The sequence below is a fragment of the Hemiscyllium ocellatum genome, chromosome 34, assembly GCF_020745735.1.
Source record: "Hemiscyllium ocellatum isolate sHemOce1 chromosome 34, sHemOce1.pat.X.cur, whole genome shotgun sequence".
NCBI classification, from domain to species: Eukaryota; Metazoa; Chordata; class Chondrichthyes; order Orectolobiformes; family Hemiscylliidae; genus Hemiscyllium; species Hemiscyllium ocellatum.
Genome location: NC_083434.1, coordinates 24,337,475 through 24,363,194, shown reverse-complemented (window position 1 = coordinate 24,363,194; position 25,720 = coordinate 24,337,475). Strand labels below are relative to the sequence as shown.

At 43.1% G+C, this 25,720-nt stretch overlaps 1 protein-coding gene across 1 annotated transcript in view; it reads right to left on the bottom strand.

Annotated features, from left to right (window-relative positions):
• Positions 1-25,720, bottom strand: part of LOC132832133 (E3 ubiquitin-protein ligase znrf2-like) — a 196,470-nt gene that overhangs the window by 5,795 nt on the left and 164,955 nt on the right. Inside the window, exons 3-4 of the mRNA XM_060849868.1 lie at positions 11,189-11,294; positions 9,109-9,202 (exon numbers count right to left, since the gene is read on the bottom strand). Of these exons, the coding sequence (XP_060705851.1) occupies positions 9,145-9,202; positions 11,189-11,294 (164 nt within the window). The 3' untranslated portion in view covers positions 9,109-9,144. The remainder of the gene's footprint in view (positions 1-9,108; positions 9,203-11,188; positions 11,295-25,720) is intronic.

The window sequence follows — 25,720 nt, the reverse complement described above, 5'->3', positions numbered from 1 at the left end:
TGTGCTGAGGGAGGATATTCCTGGAAATACATCCAGGGAAGTTATTTGGTGGAACTGAGAAATAAGAAAGGGATGATTACCTTATTGGGATTGTACTATAGACCCCCTAATAGTAAGAGGGAAATTGAGAAACAAACCTGTAAGGAGATCTCAGCTGTGAGAATAATAGGGTGGTTATGGTAGGGGATTTTAACTTTCCAAACATAGACTGGGACTGCCATAGTGTTAAGGGTTTAGATGGAAAGGAATTTGTTAAATGTATACAAGAAAACTTTCTGATTCAGTATGTGAATGTACCTGCTAGAAAAAGTGCAAAACTTGATCTAATCTTGGGAAATAACGAACGGCAGGTGACTGAGGTGTTATTGGGGGAGCATTTTGGTACCAGCAATCACAATTCTATCAGTTTTAAAATAGTGATGGAAAAGGATGGACCTGATCTAAAAGTTCAAGTTCTAAATTGGAGGAGGCCCAATTTTGACTGGATTAGGCAGAGTTGATTGGGTGTGGATGTTCACAGGTAAAGGGATGGCTGGAAAATAGGAAACCTTCAAAAATGAGATAATGAGAGTCCAGAGAAAGTGGGGTGAAAGGAAAGGCTGGTAGGTACAGGGAATACTAGATGACTAGAGAAATTGAGGGGTTGGTCAAGAAAAAGAAGGAAGCATATGTCAGGTATAGACAACAGAGATCGAGTGGATCCTTAGAAGAGTATAAAGGCAGTAGGAGTATCAATTAAGAGGGAAATCAGGAGGTCAAAAAGGGGACATGAGATAGCTTTGGCAAATAGTGTTAAGGAAAATCCAAAGAGATTTTATAACTACATTAAGGACAAAGGGTAACTAGGGAGAGAATAGGGTCCCTCAAAGATCAGCAAGGCAGTCTATGTGTGGAGCTACAGGAGATAGGCGAAATAAAAAATGAGTATTTTTGCATCACTGTTTACTGTAGAGAAGGACAAGAAAGATACAGAATGTGGGAAATAGATGGTGACATCTTGAAAAATGTCCGTACTACAAAGGGTGAAGTGCTGGATGTCTTGAAACACAAAGGGGGATAAATCCCCAAGGACCTGATCCTAGAACTCTGTGGGAAGCTGGGGAAGTGATTGCTGGGCTCCTTACTGAGATATTTGTATCATTGATAGTCACAGGTGAGGCACCGCTAAACTGGAGGTTGGCTAATGTGGTGCCACAATTTAAGAAAAGTTTGTAAGGAAAGGCCGAGGAAAATACACTGCCATGCCTGACATCAGTGGGGGGCAGATTGTTGGAGGGAATCAGGATTTACATGTAGTTGGATAGGCATGGACTGATTAGGGGGAGTCAACTTGGCTTTGTGTATGGGAAATCATGTCTCACTAACTGGTTTGAGTTGTCCAGATTACAGAGGAGGAAGTGCTGGATGTCTTGAAACGGTTAAAAGTGGATAAATCCCCAGGACCTGATCAGGTGTACCCGAGAACTCTGTGGGAAGCTAGAGAAGTGATTGCTGGGCCTCTTGCTGAGATATTTGTATCATCAATAGTCACAGGTGAGGTGTCGGAAGACTGGAAGGTGGCAAACAAGGTGCCACTGTTTAAGAAGGGTGGTAAAAACAAGCCAGGAAACTATAGACCGGTGAGCCTGACCTCGGTGGTGGGCATGTTGTGGAAGGGAATCCTGAGGGACAGGATGTACATATATTTGGATAGGCAAGGGCTGATTAGGGCTAGTCAACATGGCTTTGTGCATGGGAAATCATGTCTCACAAACTTGATTGAGCTTGTTGAAGAAGTAACAAAGAGGATTGATGAGGGCAGAGCAGTAGACGTGATCTATATGGACTTCAGTAAGGTGTTTGACAAGGTTCCCCATGGGAGACTGATTAGCAAGGTTAGAGCTCATGGAATACAGGGAGAACTAGACATTTGGATACAGAACTGGCTCAAAGGTAGAAGACAGAGGGTGGTGGTGAAGGGTTGTTTTTCAGACTGGAGGCCTGTGACCCGTGGAGTGCCACAAGGATTGGTGCTGGGTCCTCTATGTTTTGTCATTTACATAAATGATTTGGATGTGAACATAACAGGTACAGTTAGTAAGTTTGCAGATGACACCAAAATTGGAGGTGTAGTGGACAGCAAAGAGGGTTACCTCAGATTACAACAGGACCTTGACCAGATGGGCCAATGGGCTGAGAAGTGGAGGTTGGAGTTTAATTCATTAAATGCGAGGTGCTGCATTTTGGGAAAGCAAATTTTAGCAGGACTTATACACTTAATGGCAAGGTCCTAGGGAGTATTGCTGAACAAAGAGACCATGGAGTGCAGGTTCCTATCTCCTTGAAAGTGGAGTTGCAGGTAGATAGGACAGTGAAAAAGGTGTTTGGTATGCTTTCCTTTATTGGTCAGAGTATTGAGTACAGGAATTGGGAGGCCATGTTGCAGCTGTTGGTTAGGCCACTGTTGGATCGGAAAGATGTTGTGAAACTTGAAAGGGTTCAGAAAAGATTTACAAGGATGTTGCCAAGGTTGGAGGATATGAGCTGTAGGGAGAGACTGAACAGGCTGGGGCTGTTTTCCCTGGAGCGTTGGAGGCTGAGGGTTGACGTTATAGAGGTTTACAAAATTATGAGGGGCAGGGATAGGGTAAATAGGCAAAGTCTTTTCCATGGGGTCAGGGAGTCCAGAACTAGAGAGCATAGGTTTAGGGTGAAAGGCGAAAGATATAAAAGAGACCTAAGGGACAGGTTTTTCACACAGAAGGTGGTAAGTGTATGGAATGAGCTGCCAGAAGAAGTGGTAGAGGCTTTTGGATGGGTATATGAAGAGGAAGGATTTGGAGGGATATGGGCTGGGTGCTGGGAGGTGGGACTAGATTGGGTTGGGATATCTGATCGACATGGACAGGTTGGACCGAAGGGTCTGTTTCCATGCTTTACATCTCTATGACTCTATAATAAAGAGGATTGATGAGGATAGAGAGGTGGACATGATGTACAGGTATTTCAGTAAGGTATTCAACAAGGTTCCTCATGTTGGACTGGTTAGCACGGTTAGATCACGTGGAATACAGTGAGAATTAGCCATTTAGATACAAAAATAGGAGACAGAGGGTGATGGTGCAGGGTTGCTGTTTAGACTGGACGCCTGTGACCAGTGGTGTGACACAAGATTAGTATTGGGTCCATTGCTTTTTATCATTTACATAAAGAATATTGATGTGAACATAAGACTATAGGTAGTAAGTTTGCAGATAACACCAAAATTTTGGTGTATTGAGAGCAAATAAGGCTATCACAGAGTACAATGGGATCTTGATCTGATGGGCCAATGGGCCATGGTGTGGCAGATGGCGCATAATTTAAATAAATATGAGATGCTGCGCTTTAGAAAGGCAAAACAGGGCAGGACTAAAACACTAAATTATAAGGTCTTGGGAAGTGTTGCTGAACAAAGAGACCTGGGAGTACAGGTTCATAGTTCCTTGAAAGCGGAGTCACAGGTAAATAGGATAGTGAAGGCAGCATTTAGTATGCTTTCCTTTATTGGTCAGTGCGTTGAGTACAGGAGTTGTAAGGTCATGCTGCGGCATTGGTTAGGCAATTTTTGGAGTATTATGGCAATTCTGTTCTCCCTGCTGTAGGAAGGATGTTGTGAAACTTGAAAGGATTCAGAAAAGATTGTGGGTGGCACGGTGGTACAGTGGTTAGCACTGCTGTCTCACAGCGCCCGAGACCCGGGTTCAATTCCCGACTCAGGCGACTGACTGTGTGGAGTTTGCACATTCTCCCCGTGTCTGCGTGGGTTTCCTCCGGGTGCTCCGGTTTCCTCCCACAGTCCAAAGATGTGCGGGTCAGGTGAATTGGCCATGCTAAATTGCCCATAGTGTTAGGTAAGGGGTAAATGTAGGGGTATGGGTGGGTGCGCTTCGGCGGGTCGGTGTGGACTTGTTGGGCCGAAGGGCCTGTTTCCGCACTGTAAGTAATCTAATCTAATCTAATTTACAAGGATATTGCAAGGGTTTGAGCTATACGGAGATACTGACTAGCCTGGGGCTGTTTTCCCTGTAGCGACAAATGCTGAGGGGTGACCCTATAGAGGTTTATAAGATCATGAAGGGCATGGGTTGGGTAAATATGCAAGGTCTTTTCCCTGGCTTGGGGGACTAGAGAACTAGAGGGCATAGGTTTAGGGTGAGAGGGGAAACTGTTAAAAGAAACCTAAGGGACATCTTTTTCATGGCATGGGTGGTGCACATATGAGCTGCCAGAGGAAATGGAGGCTGGTACAATTAGAACATTTAAAAAGGCAGCTGGATGGGTACATGAATAGAAAGGGTTTAAAGGGGTCTGGGCCAAGTGCTGGCAAACGGGATTAGATTAATTTAGGATTTCTGGTCAGCAAAGACGGGTTGGACGGAAGGGTCTATTTTTTCCATGTTGTACATCTCTATGATTCTATGATTTCAGAAAGAAAGGAGGAGAACACACCCACATCCACATCAATGGAGTTGAGGTTGAGAGGGTGGAGAGTGTTCCTTGGAGTGATGATAACTGACAATCTGTCCTGGACTTGCCACGTAGACGCAATAGTCAAGGCGGCATACCCATGCCTCTTCTTTGTCAGGTGGGGGCTCAGGAAATTTGGTATGTCCATACAGATCCTTGCCAACTTTCACAGATGCAACATTGAAAGCATTATGGCCTGGTACGGCAACTGCACTGCCCAAGTTCATGAGAAAATACAGAACGTTGTGTGCACAGCTCAGACCATCACGGAAGCCAACCTTCCATCCATGGATTCTATTTACATTGATTGTTGCTACGAAAAGGCTGCCAACATCATCAATGATCCATCGTACCCCAGTAATGATGTCCTACAACTTCTTCCATCAGGCAGAAGATATAGGAGCTTGATCAAGATTCAAGAATAACTTCTTGCCAACTGTTATTGGATTGATGAATGGACTCTCTAATTTCAAATAATGCTGATCTTGCTCATGTTGATTTTGTCGAGTGCACGCCCTGTGCGGTGTGACCAGTATGTCTCTGTCTAAGTTCTTTTTTCATCCTATGACCTGTGTGTCCTTGCTTATGATCTGCCTGTACCGCCCATAAACAAAGCTTTCCATCGTACTTAGGTACACGTGACAATAAATAAATCAAATCAAATAGCACATCTTCAAGAAATCCAAATACTATACTTCAATGGATCCACTTTTCCTACAGCACATCTCCTCCACTCCTTCAAACAATTCTAATAAATTGTTTTCCTTTTACAAAATCTTCTTGACTCTTCCCAACAACTTTCAGATTGTCAAAAAGTCCAAGTATAACCTCAATAATCAATTTCTAACATCTGCCCTCATAGAAGATGTCAAGTTAACTGGCCTATAGTTCTACATTTCTCACTAACTTCCTCTCATGTTCTAATTTATTTGTCCTGCTCCGATGTTCTCTGTAGTCTGAGCAGTCACCTGACCTTCCACTCTCCTTTGCTTGATATGCTTTTCCTTGCTTTGAATAGAACACTGACATTGCAAACTTGCCTCCTGGCTGTGGACTGACTGCCCTCCTCTCCTCTTCTTGTTCTTTCACCAAACAGTAGGCAAGATAAGGGCTTGAGAACTTTAAACTTGATCTCTGAAACAAACTCAACACATATTTTAGCATGGAAATACTGACTTTAATTACATTTTCTGTTGTACGGCTGCCAAACCATCAGACTTTCCATTAGCTTGACCTGTTCCTGGGTTACACGCATAAGACTCCTTAAGACTAGAAGACGACTTTTCCTTCAGAACAATAACCAAAATAAATTATCTTTTTTTCAATCAGGAAGTATAGTACCCCATTCCTCTGTTAATTGGATAACTTCCTCTCCACATACCACACACTATCGCATGGATCATTGAAGCAACAGGATTGAACATTCATTTCTTTGTTTGCCTCTTTTTTTTGCTGGTTGAGAAAGACAGAACCTTGCTGTTTGAATTTCCCCACTTCCTCTTACTCAATGAGCCATTGGCTTTCTATTTTATTTTTGAGTCAGCCATCAGGCATCACAGATGGACTACTTCCACTCTATAGCAAATTCCAATGATATAATAGTCGACTGTCACACTAACCCCTGGAAATTATTTTGTTGAGATGGACTTTTGTCTGATTTTCTGCACAATATACAGTTGCTTGATATAATATCTGGGATTGCTTTTATTGCAGCAGTAACCTTGAGGTACTCCAGAATTCTGGGGACAACGGATCTAAGTCCCAAACAACTAAGGAGAAAACAGGCTTGCAATAAGTAAGGGAATTCAGGTGAAACATTTCTACTTTGTGGAGTGGACTAATTTATCACAGAAGTCAGATGGGCAACTAAGCAGAGTCATGGATTACAATATGAGCTCAGGCAGTTGAGGCAAATTAAAATGAATAAATACATTTAAATAACAGCTTTTCCCTTTTGGTGAAATGTTTATATTCAATGAGATGAGGGAAATATCCAAGATGTTGTTTACACAAACTGACCATAATTTCCATCCATTATTTTGCTTCATCTAGGAGCTCACATAGTTTGGGTAGGGTGGAAAGTGTGATTCACACTGATTGACTGAATGGATTTTGAGAGATCACAAGGGTCAAGTATTCAACCTTTAGCTTCTGGTGGCTAAGGCATGAGAGTACAAACCAATTGCTTACTTTGTGAGAGGGGTACAGAAGGTGCAGACAGAAACCTGTTATTATGTTTATTTCTATTAATTGTTCACACATTTGTACAGTTGAGCCCAGTACCTGCATAAAAGATCTCAGTTAAATCAGATTTCCTAGTTTACAGAGTGATGGCTGGAAACAAACAGAGTTGAGGAGAGGCAACTGAATGAAGCCTGAGCTTGGACCAACTGCATTTCTTGCCAACCAACCACAAGGATTTATTTATTTTTTAAGTTATTTATGGTGAAATATGTCCCCAAGGGCCACACAAGCCCAATCTTTCTGACTGAAAATTGGAAAGAGACATAATGGCTAATGTGGAAATACAGATCCATTACTCAATTTCATCAAAACAAAATTCTGTGCAATGGCCAGATATTCCAAGCTTTTGCATGCTGTTTTATCTCAGGAATTTCAAACAACAAACCTGCTTTTTTTTTTGCTCAAATCCTGGAATAAGTGTTCACTTTGCAATCGAAATTGGGAACCTAACTTTACTTGTGCTAAAATAAAACTAATCATGCTGATGATCTAGAGTCTATGAACTGAAGGATGGTAAAAGCAGACGTCAAATTAATTTTCAAAACAAAACTGGATACATGTAATTGTATCAATAATAAAAGAGAGGGCCATTTGGCCCAACTGGGCTATACTGTTACTTTGCTCTAGAGGATCTTCCGCCAACACAGCTTCATCTCACTCTCAGCATAACCTTCTATTCCTTTGTTCCTCTTGTAGTTCCCTAACCTTTGCTTATTTTTTAAACAAAGAAGTACGTTCGAGAATATTTACAGAGGAACCTTAATTATCCGAAGGACACGGGAGAGGAGTAGTTTGCTTGGTTTATCAAGTTCCAGATAATCAAATGCCTGATAACATAATTTAACCTAGCATTAGGACCTCGCGATCTTGCCGGATAATTTGATAATGGGATGTTGGGATAATCAAGGTTCCTCTGTACTTAGAAAGGAGCAAACGTGCATGGTAAATAGAAAGAGTTGGAGAGTGGGACTAATTGGATAGGTTTTTCAAAGAGCTAGCACAGGAATTATGGATGAATGGCCTCCTTTGGTGCTGTAAGATTCTGTAAAGCTAATCAGTCTGAATGTTGCATTAGACTGGCAGCCTAGTATAGCTGTCAAATTTCCATTGCCTATAGCTCAGTACTACATTTCATTACGTCCAGAAAAATAATCACAAATCCATGTTGTGCAATCACAAGCAGCCTTCAGAGTTATACTTCAAGCAGGCTTTGCAGTAACATGAAACATATCATATTTCAAGATGTATGTAATGACATTTGAAAATGTTCAAGACATTGAAACAATTCAATTCCATGACTGTCCCTAGTCAAGTGAGGAAAGTGGCCCAACAACTGCCAAATTAAGCAAGATTTATTGGTTGAAATAAAGTCAGATTCCTTCAGAAATTGTGAACAGACGAACAAGAACAGAACTTTAAGCGGGAATAAATTTCTTTTACTCTCTTGTGGGACCTGAGCATTGTTGGCTGGTCAGCATTTATTGCATGTCCTTGGTTGTCCTTGAGAATGTAGCGGTGAGCTGCTTTCTCGAACTGCTGTCGTCTATATGCTGTAGCTAGACCCACAATTGCTCCAACAAGAAATACTGGAGACAAATGGACCTCTTTTCTCCTACTTGATAGCATTTAAAACAATTTTTTTTCATTATTCTTACACGGGATGAAGGCATTGCTAGCTAGGTATCATTTATTGCCCATCCCTAATTACCCAGAGGGCAGTTAAGAGTCAACCACATTGCGATGGATCTGGAGTCACATGTCGGCCAAACCAGGTAAGGATGGCAGTCTCCTTCCTTAGAGGATATTATTAGTATTGGCAATGGTATCCGACAATCAGCAATGGATTCACTCTTAATTCCAGATTTTAAAAAATTGAATTCAAATTCTACCATCTGCCCTGGCGGGATTCAAATCCAGATTCCCAGAACATTGCCAGAGTTCAGCGAAAATATGACTAGGTCATTACCTTCCCTAGTCTCAGAAATCCATTTCAATATCCTAACATTCCTAGTGCATGTGCACTCTCTGCATGGAGTTATGTGACTCATCTGCCAGTTTCGATATATGTAAGCTCATTTCCAGTCTGATACATTTTGATATGTGGGATAAACGCACTAAGTGCACTTAACGCAAATGACAACTGCATATTGAAGTCGTCATGAGCATCTTATTAGCATGTTGAATATAGTAGGCAAGTGATCCTTTACATTTTATAGATCAAAAACATTCTATACCCGTTATTAAACAGACTTCCAGAGACTTTAGTAAGCAGAAGCAACTTGTGTCTCAGTGTAACTGTTAGTCAAGCAGTCAAATGCCAATCTACATAACGATCCAATATTAGAGAAGATAAGACAAGCCTTACAAAGAAATTACCTTATAGGAACAGCAACAGTCCGTTTCGTTCATCTGTTAATCTGATGGGTGCTCAGGACAAGACCTATTGACTTCAAACCAAGAATCTATACATCTGGAGAGAAATATAAACACAAAATTCCTGTGAGACAAAGTCTACACACACAAGTCACCGGAAAGAAAGCATCTTCTTAGAGATTAAAGCCGATTGCATGAAATAAAGCCATCCAGAATACAATTGAAGGTTTGCAAACAACGTAATGGAATCATCTTTCAGTCATACTGGAGAGTCAGGTTCCATTCCAAAGGAGCATAATGCATTTAGAACTTTCTGAAAAATTTGTCACTTGTCTCCCTAATTTTGTGTTTTTCTTCTGCTCCTGCCTGCTGTCTCTCTTCTGTCAGTGACAGCCAGAAGCTCCCTTTGCTACCTGCTGTTCCTGACAGCAAAAGGTGAGATAACACATTCTTAAGGCTTCATCAGTGTGGAATATCAAAAGGCCAGCTAAGAATTTTAACTAACAAATGTGAGAATTGCTGGATTTTTTAAAAAGTTCATTCTCATTGAAGGACAGACAAGGCTTGAAAGATTGCATAACCTGTTCCTGCTCCAGGGTGAAATCTCATTGAGCTGAGGGACTGATCTGCTGACTGGACAGCTGATGTCTGCTTATCAGAAGATATTTACAGAGGTCTTTCACCTTCCAGCTCTTACTCGGCTTTGGTGTTTGCAAAGCCTTTTGAGATATTGTTCTGAGTTGAAGGTAGAATACAAATGAAGGTTGCTAATGATTATATCATTTCACTCACTGCACTCAAAACAAAAACCAGGGCACCATTCCATTCCTATATTAATTTTACATCCATACAATTTGTCTGGGGTGTTTTGTTTTTCTTGCTTCTGTGCCCATTTGAATTTCCATGGGCAAAAATGTGTGCATGTGGCACACACGTGTGCAGAGGGTGGGCGTGGATGGGGAAGGATGCAACATGCAGCAGGTAGGTCTCAGAAACCTCAAGAAGAAAGGCACTTCTTTTAATGCTTGAGCGGAGCAGGATACCATATGGTTTATTTTTAAACAATTTTCCATGATGCATCGTGAATTAAAAGCAACCACTAATTAAGGCACTCTCTTTTGGAGAGCAATGATAAAGCATTAGAGTGAAGACTGAGATGCAGAAACTTTTGAACTAATTCACACTTGTAATAACTGTAAAGTTCTCTGCTCATGCTATGAATTAATCCTGAATCAGAAGTGAGGCAAGCCTTTGACTACGAACCTAAGTCAAGTGAGCAATGGCTTCCTGATGAAGGGCTTTTCCCTGAAATGTTAAGTTTCTTGATCCTCGGATGCTGCGTGACTGCTGTACCTTTCCAGCACCATTCTAATCTTGAGCATTGGCTGGCTCAGGGTTGAATGTACAACCCTACCAGAATGCACTGCAGCCTATACAATTTGGCATTAATCCCTTAACCATTGCAATCAGCAATCTTGGAAAGTTGTTTTTAATACTTCAACAATTTTTTTTTTAAAAATTAAAAACTTTTTAAAAAATATTAGAAATTGGTAAAAAGGCTGTTTGAGTGGGGTGCTGGAGTTGGGAGTGGTCATGTGATGAATAACCCGGTCCATCCAGAATTTGTGCAATCAGAAAAGGTGGCAATCTCAGCCCATTGAGATGGGCCTGTGCAATTGCTATTGGCCATTCCGGCGTGGACACACAAACTGGAAGCAGCTGTCGAGAAAAAACTTGGAGTCCATACAATCTCAGAGACAGCGTTTTGGGAACAATTGGTATTTCTGAGAATTTAATAATTTATGCAACGATCAGCTCAAACGTCCCAAACGCACTGTCCATATTCAGAGGCCATCAGTGTTCTCTCATGGTGGATTATGGCATTCAGGTATTGAGAAAGTTCTCAGGTTTTCTATCTCCTTGGAGACAGCTGTACCATTCAACATGATCAATACTGATCCTCCAGCCCAATGATGCATTTGCATTCTCCCCCTCTAGCCCTTGATGCCTCTTAATAAACAATTGACCTTGACACTCATAACTTTGTGCTGCCACAATATTCTCAGCCCCTTAGTCTACTTACCCTTTATGGTAGATGCATAAACAAGGCAAGCGTGCAATGGTATCTCCCTGCTGCAGTTCTTCAAGACATATTGCACATTCTCCAGTATCTTTACTTAGCACATCCTCTACAGCAACAAAAAAAAACACACATCAGTGTCATTACAAGGAATTATACCATTGGTCATTGATGTTGCTTCAAAGTTTTTAAAAGCTTCCACCAGCAGAACTCCAACAGCATGTATTTATGTCCTATAAAAAGATATCGGAGTAACAGCTCTGTCAGCAGATAAAGAATATGCTTCACAGGAACTAATGTTACCAATTGGAGGGAGGCAATGGCCTCATGGTATTATCACTCGACTGTTAGACCAGAGGCACAGGAAATATTCTGGTGACCCGGGTTTGAAATCTGCCACAGTGGAATTTAAATTCAATAACAACCTGGAATTAAGAATCTAATTTCAACCATGAAATCATTGCCAATTATTGGGTTGGTTCACTAATGCCCTTTAAGGAAGGAAACTGCCATCTTAATTGGGTCTGGCCAACATGTGACTCCACAGCCAATGTGATTGACTCTTAACTACCCTCTGGGATGGGTAATAACTAGCCAGTGATGCTATCATCCCATGTACGTATTTTTAAAAAAACACACAACTTAATAATACCGTTATAATATAAAGTTGCACTCAATTAGTCTAAGGGAGTCATTCTGGGCTTGAAAGGTTAACTCTGTTTTTCTCTGCACAGATGGAGCCAGACTTGCTGAGTTTCTCCTGCATTCTCTGTATTTGTTTCAGATTTCCAGCATCTGTGGTATTTTGCTTTTATACCATCCTCTGGCTCAAGCAGACAATCAGCGTCTATTTACATGCAAGTCCCTCACCAGGGTTTCAGCTCAAAGATCAACATTGGCATTCCAGTGTTGTACTGAGGGATTGCTGCACTGGCAGAGATTGTGGATGAGACATGAAACTGCTGAGATGGATGCACAAGTTCTAACAGCACTACTTCAAGGAAGAGCAGGGGAGTTGTCCCTCAAACAACATGACAAAATCTAAAAACTATCATCTATTCCCGCTTGAGGGAGTTTACTGTGCACAAATTGACTTTCACATTACACTATAACAGCAAGTTCTTTTATGACAAAGCACTTCTCTAATGCCCTTTGAGATGTCCAGTGGTCAAGTAAAGGGCATATAAATGTGATTTTAAAAAATAAGTAAAACCTTTTTAGATTTATATCTGTGAGTGCAAGTAATGGGAGAATTTGTTTTAGGGATTAGAGAGTGTAAGGCCCTTCAGCCCATCGAGACTACACTAGTGAAAAACAAAAATAACCTAATTATTCTAACTTCATTTTTCAGCATTTGCCTTACAGCCTTGTATGACTAAGTGCACTTTCTAAATACTTCCCAAATATTAGGAGGCAGAAAGGAGTCCCTCCTGTTTACCTTATCCATGCCTTTTGTGAATTTGTACATCCCGATCATGCTTTACTGAACACATTTACTGGATTGTAAGAGAGAACCCTTATTTCTGAGCAGGCCGCTTGTTCCATTTTTCTTCTGGATGAAGTGCAAGTCACAATTCCTATTCAGCTTGTGTTTTTTAGATTAGATTACTTACAGTGTGGAAACAGGCCCTTCGGCCCAACAAGCGCACACCAACCCGCCGAAGCGCAACCCACCCATACCCCTACATTTACCCCTTACCTAGCACTATGGGCAATTGAGCATGGCCAATTCACCTGACCCGCACATCTTTGTGACTGTGGGAGGAAATCGGAGCACCCAGAGGAAACCCACGCAGACACGGGAGAACGTGCAAACTCCACACAGTCAGTCGCTGAGGCGGGAATTGAACCCGGGTCTCAGGTGCTGTGAGGCAGCAGTGCGAACCACTGTGCCACCGTGCCGCCCATAACTGTACAGGAGAGCTCAGGAAGAACCTGCTTTAGAAATACACAGGCTTTAGAGCATTTTGTGAAAAAGCATCCTGAATGACTTCACAAAATGACACCAGTAGAGGGGGCTGTGCCTCTCTGTTTTGTGCTGGTGAGCTCAGGTCACATTCACACTTTAGTTTTGAAAGCCAGAGGGAAAGCAAACCAAACGAGACCAATGTATTCGGGGAGGCACTAACACTCAGCGATAAACCTCCCAGGTACCTGCAATAGGACGTGACTCAACAGCCGCTACACAGTCAGCATATCAGACTCAGAAATGTTGCACCGAAAGGAACAGAATGTCACGCAGGGGAAGGTTTATAGATAGATTGTTGTTGTTAATCTTCCAGTGGGAATGAGTTATCACCACAACTACTGAAATTTGTCAACAGAGTATCTCTGAATAAGTACAGCAGACAAAAAATGCGTCACAGATTAGGGAGGCTAACCAAAAGCAGAATAATGAAGGAGGTGGGGAGAAAGAAGAATTGTAATGGAGAAGTAAATGCAGAAATATAATAAAGGAATCCAGTGTTTAAAGCCTAAAGGCTGAGGGACACTGAGGATGTGCGGGAAGCCAGAATGGGAGGTATGCTGACATCTAGGAGAGTTGCAAGAGACTCCAGGGAAATAGTCAAAGCCACCGAACAAGTTGAAATGGAGGATGCGAACAGAGTACATCTGAAAATACATATTGGGAAAAAAAACATAGGCCTCTCAAACTTGTTCTGTCATTCAAAGACTGATCTGCTTGTGCTTTGAATTCCACATCCCCATCTACACCTGGTAATCTTTGCTTCCCTTACCCAAGAAGAAAGCATCTACCTCCACCTTAAAATGAATGTCCTCATCTCTATCCTAAAAGGTGTCACAAATCTTTGCACAGTGCCTCCTACAAAGTCAAGATGGTTCAGAACAAGAGCAGAAGATGGACAAGGATCACAAGAAAAATGGTACGCCAACAAGTTACAATATAGTTAGCCAAACACAGTACCATAGCCTATTAAAAGGAGAAAACATTACAGAAGAAATGTTTATTGACATGCTGCATTAGGAATGGGCTATCACCATTCTGGAGGTCCTGTTTCAGTCCCTTACTATTAAGGCAGGTATCACATTTCTTTGATCAACTTTGTTTTACATTGTTTCTCTGTTTTAAAATTGAATTAGACTTATTGTCACATGCAACCACATGAAAAGTTTACAAGTCGCCATTTATGGTGCCACCTTACATACAAAGGTACCTAGGTATAGAGTCTTAGAGAATCCAGTTCCCACTAGAGGGGAAGGAATTGGTTTCTGGCTGGGTTTGACTGATTTTACCAGTTGAACTTCTGAGTTGTATCAGACAAGCTTTACTGATATGCCAATCCCTGGCAGTGTGATGATTGTACTGCCCACTAACTTCAGACACATTACAGGTTGGGATTGAAGTTATAGTGACCGCTTGGCTCCTCACCACCTTGTACACATATTTACCTACCTCAACCAGACTAAATCTTCAGATGACCCAGGAAATCTTGCTGTAAAATTCTGAGGATTTTAATATGAGCACTTTCTAAGCAAGGTTACACACATTTCTTCCCATGACATCCAAACCACTGCAGCTCAGTGACCCAAAGTCTTGTAGTTTGTGTTTGCTCCTTCCAGATTTCTTATTTTTAAGGCCTCTTACTTTGATCTGTGACTTTGAAAAGCCTATTTGAATAACGCACAGATTCAAGGACAGTCTATTTACATCACATATCCCCTGGGAATTAGTATCAGTTGAGGTCACAGTCTAAAGGAAACTTCTCATTTTCAGCACATCTTTTTAACATGGAGAGATACATTACAGCCAGAGGAAGCCATTCAGTTAGATCTTGCCTGAACATCATTTCCCACAACCTCTGATTCACACATCTTTACTCTTAAACGAACAGAAGTAAGTGCTTGTGGTTACACATACATTTTATTTGTTTGTGGGATGTGGGCATTGTTGGCTCAGCCAGCATTTATTGCCCATTTCTTATTGACGTCAAGATGGTGACCCACTTAGTCCAGGAGATATAGGTATACTAATAGTATTGGTAGGAATGAGGTTTGACACAGAAATGGTGACATATATCCAAATCAGGACAATGCGTGCCTTGGAGGTCAACTTGAAAGGGTGTCGTTCCCATTGTATCTGCTGCCGTTGCCTAGTCATGGATTTGAAAGGTGTTGTTGAGGGATCTTTGGTGGGTATTTGACTTATCGGTACACATATGCATGCATTGAATGTGTCAAATGTGTGTGTATACTTTCTATGTATAGAAGCTGTTTATTTTGGTGTACAGGGACTTGCATGTATTTTATACACAAACATGTGTGAGGAGATATCTAAAATATGCAGCTGTGGTCATTTAACATTTTTTCTAATTCAGTCACTGATGTCACCATAGAACAGGAACTTATGGCTAGTTGTGCTGGCTGATATTTGTCCTGTCGTTTCAGGATTCTGGCATGAATTTAATCCTTCTGCCAAACTCCAGTGAAATCCTCAAATTGCACTCTACAGGGGAAATAGTCAAACCTGGGACCTCTCTCAAGTTATTCCGCATCAAGACACAAACTATATATTTTTTCCTATCCTTCGTCTCCTCCTTTTTCATTCTCCCTAAATTGTTTATTAAATAATAACATCACCTTCTGCATTTATATTGATTGTAGGAGTATTTGGGCTAACACTAAAAGCAGAATTAAAGAATTTAGCAATATCCTTGACAATTACCAACCCCATTAAACTTAAAGCCACAACATAGAAGAAAAATATTAACTTCCTGAATAAAATACAACTTACACGAGCACAAAATGGCAGGCATCGATTTGGAATAAAAAGCTTGCTTCAAAACAACAGACACATCCTTCTAAACATAAAGGGCCCATCATTTTAAACGAATCTTCCAAAGACTGTTCAAGCGATATGCACAAAGCTAGAATACTTTAACCAGGCAGTTATAACCCATTCTGCCGCCTCTGAAATCACAGTTGAAAATGTGTTGCTAGAAAGGCGCAGCAGGTCAGGCAGCATCCAAGGAGCAGGAGAATAGACATTTTGGGCATGAGCCCTTTTTTAGGAATTAGCTGAAAATGTGTTGCTGGAAAGGCGCAGCAGGTCAGGCAGCATCCAAGGAGCAGGAGAAGGGCTGCTTGATTTCTGAAGAAGGGCTCATGCCCGAAACGTCAACTCTCCTGCTCCTTGGATGCTGCCTGACCTGCTGCGTCTTTCCAGCACCACATTTTCAGCTACTCCACCATCTGCAGTCCTCACTTTCTCCTCTGAAATCACAGTGTCAATTAAATTTAATAATTGACAAGAGAGTATTCATTCCAATAGCATTGGATACATTTTTCCCCATATAACACCCATATGCATACATTGTAAAGCTAAAACTACCACATACATTTGCAAGTAATTCAATACCGCAATTATTTCAGGATCTCCAGGCTCTGGTTTAGCTAAGTGTCCTTGACAACTTTAAAGTTGTTCATCTTATTTGCAGGCTCTCTCTAGCTTCTCCAGCATTGCAAACTCTCTCGTTCTCCAAACCACTATTGGCTTCCCTTGGTTTTTCAATCTGTCATGGCCGCCCAATCTCCTGACAGCACCTTGGATCGCCAAAGCCTCCAAGCCTCTTGCAGCCACCATGTCTCCAGTTTCATCATCCCCATGCCCCCCACCTCCCAAGCCCCTTGCAGCCACCTTCTCCCTCATTTCCTGCCAGCCCCTTACAGTCTCCCATTTACCAACAATTCCCCAGGTGGCTGCCAACCTGCCTTCCCCACCCCCTCCCATGTGGCCTCTGACACCCCCCCACTAAACCCACCCATAAATCCAGCTGTCCCAGCAAAAAACATGAATGTCACTTCCCTGGTTGACATCACTATAAAGGCTGCTCCTGGCCCTGGCCTCCATTCCCCAGCCTCAGCTACATGGTGGCGTTTCCCAGTTCCCCAGCTCCTGAATGTCAGCCCTCAGTTCCTGCACTGTTACCCTTGGTCCTGTGATTGAGCATTCACTTACCCTGCTGCTATTCTTCCAACCACAGACGGTCTCTCTTCTGCCTTTGTTGCTGATAGGTTCAAAAGTGAACCTACCAGAGGAAGTATGGGGGAAAACCAATCTGTGATTGGAGGAGCAGCTCCTCACATTTTCTTTCTATTCTATCCATAGTGATGACTTTTCTCCAACTGATTATCCCTGTGAATGAATGAAATTGCCCAGTGCCCCGTGTTATCTTGAATGTTTCTGCAATGCATTGACTACTGTTTGATTCAAGCAGCTCTCACCTTGATAATGAGCAATGATCAGGATCAGACATTAGAAAAGGGGTTAGACACTGACTGGAACAGTCCTTATGCCTGGTTCAAATGAACACAAGTTGGTCTTGGAGGAAGTGCTGAGAGTTAAATCTCAAGAAGAAATTCCAAAGCATAGTTAGCATTGCCTTATGACTGGGAGACTGACCAGTGATCTCACTGAGAAACTCAACTCGTGCAGAAGGATGGAGCACAGTGAGAATGAGGTCAGGTGACCACTGGCCAATCACATGACTAAACCTCCAACCAACCCAGGTGGGACTTCAATATTGTAGAAGCTAAGCTCAATTAAATTAAAAACTTTGGCAGCACCATGGTGCAGACTATTATTTTCCCAATGACACACTAGCCATTTACACACTGCAGTCTAGTCACCGACAATGCACACAAAACTGAACAGAACTGAAAGGGGAACTAAGCAAGTAACATTCACTTTGGAAACTTCCTATTTCTGTTCTGTGTTAAGTGGAATACAAGATTTTACAATAAGTTAAGGTCAATTACTTGTTCTTCTCTCTTTTAGCTCATTGCTTGCAAAAAAAGGAACCACTCAAATGAAAGAAAAACTGTTTTGGCTAAAAGAAAACAATGGAAGCTTTAAAAGCGGCCTAGGCCTCGGCAGCTGGAATTAGCACCGAAATGCACTGCACAAAACAATGGAGGAGCTGGCTGAAGTAGTGATCACATTGCATATTGATTTTGGAAATGCTTACATTAATAGTATGGGTCTGTTCCCTAGCTGGCTTTGAACTAACCACTGCATTATTGATCTCACAATTACATGGGAGCTCCACAGGAACCTCAAATCAAACCAAGATGAGAACAAGTTAATCCTACAGTACACTGCATTTAAATTTTAAACCAAATCATTGGATTAGGAAGTTTACTCAGCTGAATACAGAAAATTAGACAGCCCAAGAATTGATATTTACATATGACATACTTTAAAGTCTTTTGATGCTTTCATTTAAAAAAAAAATCATTTTGCCTTTGTCTCCTTCTGTATTCCCCACTCCCAGCTCCACACCCACACCAGATCCCAGCTCCCAGCCCTGCCGAGTTTTCACCATCCCCCCAGACCTCCCCCTCACTGAGGAAGAACGATCAGTCCTCAGCAAAGGACTCACCTTCATCCCCCTCCATCCACGCATCAATGAATTTAATACACGCCGTGACGTCGAACAATTCTTCCGTCGCCTCCGCCTGTGAGCTTACTTTCACAATCAGGATTCCCACCCACCTTCCGAGGACCCCTTCGTCCACCTCCAACACCTGCATCCACCTGGACACCCCGCACTGGCCTATTACCTGCCCTCGACCTCTTCATTTCCAACTGCCGCTGGGACATTAACTGCCTCAATCTGTCTACTCTCCTCCCCAACTCCAACCTCTCACCCTCACAACCGCAGCCCTCCAATCCCTCTGCTCCAATCCCAACCTCACCATCAAGCCAGCGGATAAAGTGGTAGTCTGGAGCACTGACCTCTACACCGCTGAAGCCAAATGCCAACTCGAGACACCTCTTCCTACTGCCCACTCGACCATGACCCCACCTCGCCTTACCAAACCATCATCTCCAAGACCATACAGAACCTCATCACCTCAGGAGATCTCTCACCCACAGCTTCCAACCTCATGGTACAGGAACCCCGCACTGCCCGGTTCTAACTCCTTCCCAAGATCCACAAGCCTGACCACCCTGGCCGACCCATTGTCTCAGCATGCTCCTGCCCACTGAACTCATCTCTACCTACCTCGACACTGTCCTATCCCTCCTAGTCCAGGAACTCCCCACATACATTCAAGACACCACCCACGCCCTCCACCTCCTCCAAGACTTCGTTTTGCCGGCCACCAACGCCTCATCTTCACCATGGATATCTAATCCCTCTACACCTCCATCCGCCATAACCAGGGTCTCCAAGCCCTCTGTTTTTTCCTCTCCAGATGTCCCCAACAGTATCCTTCCACCAACACTCATTCATTTGGCCGAACTGGTCCTCACCCTTAACAATTTCTCCTTTGAATCCTCCCACTTCCTCCAGACCAAAGGGGTAGCCATGGGCACAAATATGGGCCCCGGCTATGCCTGTCTCTTTGTTGGCTACGTAGAACAGTTGATCTTCCATTATTACACCAGCACCACTCCCCACCTCTTCCTCCACTACCCTGATGACTGCATTGGCGCCACCTCGTGTTCCCGCGAGGTGGTTGAGCAATTCATCAACTTCACCAACACATTCCACCCTGACCTTAAATTTACCTGGACCATCTCTGACACCTTCCTCCCCTTCCTGGACCTCTCCATCTCCATTAATGTGTCCAAAGATGTGCAGGTCAGGTGAATTGGCCATGCTAAATTGCCCGTAGTGTTAGATAAAAGGGGTAAATGTAGAGGAATGAGTGGGTTTCGCTTCGGTGGGTCGGTGTGGACTTGTTGGGCCGAAGGGCCTGTTTCCACACTGTAAGTAATCTAATCTAATCTAATCTAATCTAACGACGAATGACTTGACACTGACATTTTTTACAAACCCACCGACTCTCACAGCTACCTGGCTTACACCTCTTCCCACCCTACCTCTTGCAAAAATGCCATCCCGTATTTCCAATTCCTCTGCCTCCCCCGTATCTGCTCCCAGGAGGACCAGTTCCACCACAAAACACATCAGATGGCCTCCTTCTTTAGAGACCGCAATTTCCCTTCCCAGTGGTTAAAGATGCCCTCCACCGCATCTCGTCCACATCCCGCACCTCCACCCTCAGACCCCACCCCTCCAACTGTAACAAGGACAGAACGCCCCTGGTGCTCACCTTCCACCCTACAAATCTTTGCATAAACCAAATCCTCCGCCGATATTTCCGCCACCTCCAAAAAGACCCCACCACCAGGAATATATTTCCCTCCCCACCCCTTTCCGCTTTCCGCAAAAACCATTCCCTCCGTGACGACCTGGTCAGGTCCACGCCCCCCTACAACCCACCCTCCCATCCTGGCACCTTCCCCTGCCACCGCAGGAACTGTAAAACCTGCGCCCCCACCTCCTCCCTCACCTCCATCCAAGGCCCTAAAGGAGCCTTCCACATCCATCAAATTTTTATCTGCACATCCACAAATATCATTTATTGTATCCGTTGCTCCCGATGCGGTCTCCTCTACATTGGGGAGACTGGGTGCCTCCTAGCAGAGCGCTTTAGGGAACTTTTCAACCACACCATCCCGTGGCCCAACATTTCAACTCCCCCTCCCATTCTGCCGAGGACATGGAGGTCCTGGGCCTCCTTCACTGCCGCTCCCTCACCACCAGACGCCTGGAGGAAGAACGCCTCATCTTCCGCCTCGGAACACTTCAACCCCAGGGCATCAATGTGAACTTCACCAGTTTCCTCATTTCCCCTTCCCCCACCTCACCCTAGTTCCAAACTTCCAGCTCAGCACTGTCCCCATGACTTGTCCGGACTTGTTCTACCAGCCTATCTCCTTTTCCACCTATCCACTCCACTCTCTCCTCCCTGACCTATCACCTTCATCCCCTCCCCCACTCACCCATTGTACTCTATGCTACTTTCTCTCCACCCCCACCCCCCTCTAGCTTATCTCTCCACGCTTCAGGCTCACTGCCTTTATTCCTGATGAAGGGCTTTTGCCCGAAACGTCGATTTTACTGCTCCTCGGATGCTGCCTGAACTGCTGTGCTCTTCCAGCACCACTAATCCAGAATCCTTCTGTATTCTGTCTATACCTCAATTGTCCAGAAACAGATGACTGCTACTGACCATTTGTATCAGGCTCAGTTCAGTTGATCGTTCTCACTTCTGAATTAGAAACCTCTACTCCAGAATGCACAATCAAGGCTAACAACACAAAGCAGTAAACAAGGGAGTGCTATACTCTGGAAAATGTGGTCTTTTTGATGAAGTACTAAACCGTGCCATATTGCCCATCACTGACAGACTCAAGAATCCCATATTGCAGTTTCAAAGCAGAGCAGGGAAGCTTTCCCTAGCATAGAAAACAGAAAATGCTGGAGGAACTCAGCCGGTCTGACTACATCTGTGGAAAAAGAAACAGCTCATCTTTCACGTCCAACGACCTCTCTTTGTAACTTCTTCCAAAGAAAAGTGCCAATATTATTTTTCTCTCTCCACAGATGCTGCCTGATCAATCAAAATTCTCCAGCATGTAATATTTTTAGATTAGATTTCAAACATCCACAGAATTTTGCTTTCTCCCTAGTGTCCTAACCAATATTTATCCCTCAATTAACATCAAAAAGTGTTGGTCAGCATTGCCAAACCGATGCAAACACAGCTGCCTTTTTCCCCCCATTACAAATACTTAATTGGCTGTAAAGTGTTTGAGGAGGCCCTGAGGTCATGAAAGGGGCTATATAAATTATTTCATGAAGCTTTCTTGTGCATCGCCTGCAACTCCCACCCTTTTACCTCACCACAGTATATGGCCCACAAAATGGAGACTGTAGAGAATTGAATGTAAAAATGGTAGACTCAGCAATGGAGGATACAAATACATTCTCTCATATTGCCATCGACCTGTTGTACTGCCTTTCCAGAAGGCTGGGATCATAACCAATTGCGCATGTGCAGAAACACAGGTCAATACCATTACAGTCAATGAGGTGCAGCATTCACATTCTGAGACACCCACACTGAGAGTCACACATATTCTCTCTTTCTCACAAGTTTAACCATATAGAACATTGACTAATATCTGGAATAAAACATTGGTGCCTCTGAGGACCACATTTTACAATAAATTAGAGTACGTATTGCCCTGCAGGGACTATGTACAGTTTCAATTATTCTTTCTCTGAACCTTAAATCTATGTTTCATGATGTGATATCATTAGTGCACACATCTAGGTGGTGGCCATCTTTGTTAGCCATCTTGGCATTCACAGCACACACTATATTTCCAGAAAGCACATTGTCACAAGGAAGCAATTTTATTTTACATAAAAGACTCCCTTACAAAGTGGCATTGTCAGAAAAAATATACAAAACTCTCCTTCAACTTGAGGAGAAGAAAGAATGTCTAAAGTGGTAGTCATATTTCATATTGATCTTGGAAACTCTATTGCATTAATCATATGGGTGTGTCGCCCAGCTGGTTTCAAACTAAACACAGCTTTATTGATTCTTCAATATAAATTTCTGTTCATGCCAGTGCTCGCCTGAAAGTAGTGCAGAGGTGAAATCTTCCATCAGAGGCAGTCGGTTTATACCAGTGTTTGGAATATTCACTATAGAGACCTTAAAGCTGATTTTACAAACACTCAGAAATACAAAAGGAAACTGATGTTCATTGTTATCTTTTGCATCATTAATAAAGCAAGAGGAAATATTTTGCTTGGTTGACACTCCAATTGATTAAAGCATTTACTCCCTTCTTCACCAACAAATTATGGCTTCCTTAGAGGCCCTGGCACACTTCAAAGGGGGCACAGACTGAAAACTGTAAGAAGGGGAGCCCCAAGCGTTCATGGGAGTCTTGGCAACTGAACCAACGAAATACCCAAACAATAACCTTCATGGGAGTCAATAGAATCATGGAGATGTACAGCATGGAAACAGACCTTTCAGTCCAACTTGTCCATACCAACCAGATATACCAACCCAATCTAGCCCCATCTGCCAGCATCTGGCCTATATTCCTCCAAATCCTTCATATTCATATACCTAGGAGAAAGTGAGGACTGCAGATACTGGAGATCAGAGCTGAAAATGTGTTGCTGGAAAAGCGCAGCAGGTCAGGCAGCATCCAAGGAGCAGGAGAGTCGATGTTTCGGGCGGAAATGACGACGGATGATACGACGTATATGGAGGTTGGTGAGGTGGTAGGTGAGGACCAGTGGGGTTCTGTCCTGGTGGCGATTGGAGGGACGGGGCTCAAAGGCGGAGGAGCGGGAAGTGGAGGAGATGCGGTGGAGGACATCGTTGATCACGTCTTGGGGGGAATTGCGGTCTGTGAAGGAGGAGGCCTTCTGGGTTGTACGGTATTGGAACTGGTCCTCCTGGGAGCAGATGCTTCGTCTCCGCCGCATCTGCTCCCAGGAGGACCAGTTTCAATACCGTACAACCCAGATGGCCTCCTTCTTCAAAGACCGCAATTTACCTACCACCAACCACCCCACCAACCTCCATATACAGCGTATCATCCGTTGTCATTTCCGCCACCTCCAAATGGACCCCACCACCAGAGATATATTTCCCTCCCCTCCCCTATCAGCGTTCCGAAAAGACCACTCCGTCCGTGACTCCCTCGTCAGGTCACCACCCCCCACCAACCCAACCTCCATTCCCGGCACCTATGCCCTATCGTTCTGGACTCCCCGACCCCAGGGACAAGACTTTGTTTCTTTATGCTATCCATGCCTCATGATTTTATAAACCTCTATAAGGTCACCCCTCAGCCTCCGATGCTACATGGAAAACAGCCCTAGCCTATCCAATCTCTCTCCATAGCTCAAATCCTCCAACCTTGGCAACATCCTTGTAAATCTTTACTGAACCCTTTCAAGTTTCACAACATTTTTACTATAGGAAGGAGACCAGAATTGCATGCAATATTCCAACAGTGGCCTAACCAATATCCTGTGCAGCCGCAACATGACCTCCCAACTCAATACTCTGACCAATAAAGGAAAATATACCAAACGTCATATTCACTATCCAATCCAGCTGCGACTCCACTTTCAAGGAGCTATGAACCTGCACTCCAAGGTCTCATTGTTCAGCAACACTCCCTAGGAACTTACCATTAAGCGCATAAGTCCTGCTAAGATTTGTTTTTCCCAAAATGCAGAACCTCAAATTTATCTGAATTAAACTCCATCTGCTACTTCTCAGCCCATTGGCTCATCTGAGGTAATCGGAGGTAACATTCTTCGCCATCCACTACACCTCCAATTTCAATGTCATCTGAAAGCTTATGAATAGCTTCCCTCCTATTTAGAATATCTTTCCAAAATACAGTTTGAATTCGACACACCTGGTAAATTAATTGCTTCAAACTTGCAGAAAAAGATGTGCAGGTCAGGTGGATTGGCTATGCTAAATTGCCCGTAGTGTTAGGTGAAGGGGTAAGTGTAGGGGTATGGGTGGGTTGCGCTTTGGCAGGTCCGTGTGGACTTGTTGGGCCGAAGGGCCTGTTTCCACACTGTAAGTAATGTAATGTAATAACAAAAACACCAAGCTCAAGGATCGCATTAGGCCTGGTAGATGCTTAATTTTATACAATCATTTTTTTTTAAGTTTTTGACTAGTATGCTGGAATGTTCCAGTTTTCTAGGTGTTCAATAAAAAATGATTTTCTGTTTATTTGTTCATGCGTTCAGGGTGGGGGGGAAAGAGACTGGAGCCTGAGAAGAGCTCCAAGGGGGGCTGTGACCACAAAATGATTGAGAATCACTGATCTCGAAGATGCACATCACGAACCCTAACCCTACAGTAAGTCACCAAGACTTCACAAATATCAGTACGCCAATTAAACAGCCTCCACCAACTGAAGAACTAGCAACATTAGGTTCCTTCCAAGTCATACACCCGAAACATGGTGACATATTGCTGTTTATTCATCAACACTGGTCAAAATTCTGGAAGGTTCTATCTAACTGTCCTGCCTGTGCACCTTCATCACTTAGGCGGTTAGGATACTTGAAGGAAGCTTTCCATTATCTTCTTAAAGCAACTGAGAATGGGCAATAAATTCTGGCCTTACCAGGAATAACTCATTCTGAAAACAACATAAAAAAGCATCTGCCAATGACAGTGATGGCAAGTTGATGATAACCATGGTCACTTGATTAGTGGAGAAGCATCGAAAATGTTGCTGGAGTATTTCAATTAGAGCCTTGGCCATGAGCCCAATGGTCCTTAAGATGACTGAATTCCTGGCAGGATTCATTTAAAATCTAGGTATTTCTGTGAAACACCTTGGAAAAAAGCCTGATTGTGATCAAATGGAGAAGGAAAAATTGATTTTGTCTTTCACATTGAAAAAGTACCCAATCTGTATATTGTAGTCATGGGGTGGGTGAAGGCACATGACATGGTACAGACTTTATGAGGAATGATAGAGGGATAGGTGGGGAGACATGAACTGAGATGAGTTGGCCTATGAAGCATATGGGAATGAGGAAGCATGTTGGATGTGGACCAGAAGACTTTCTCAATATACTGTTCGTATTACTGCTGTGGCAATGTCTCTGGACATCAAGAAAGTTCTCTTTATAAAATAAAAAC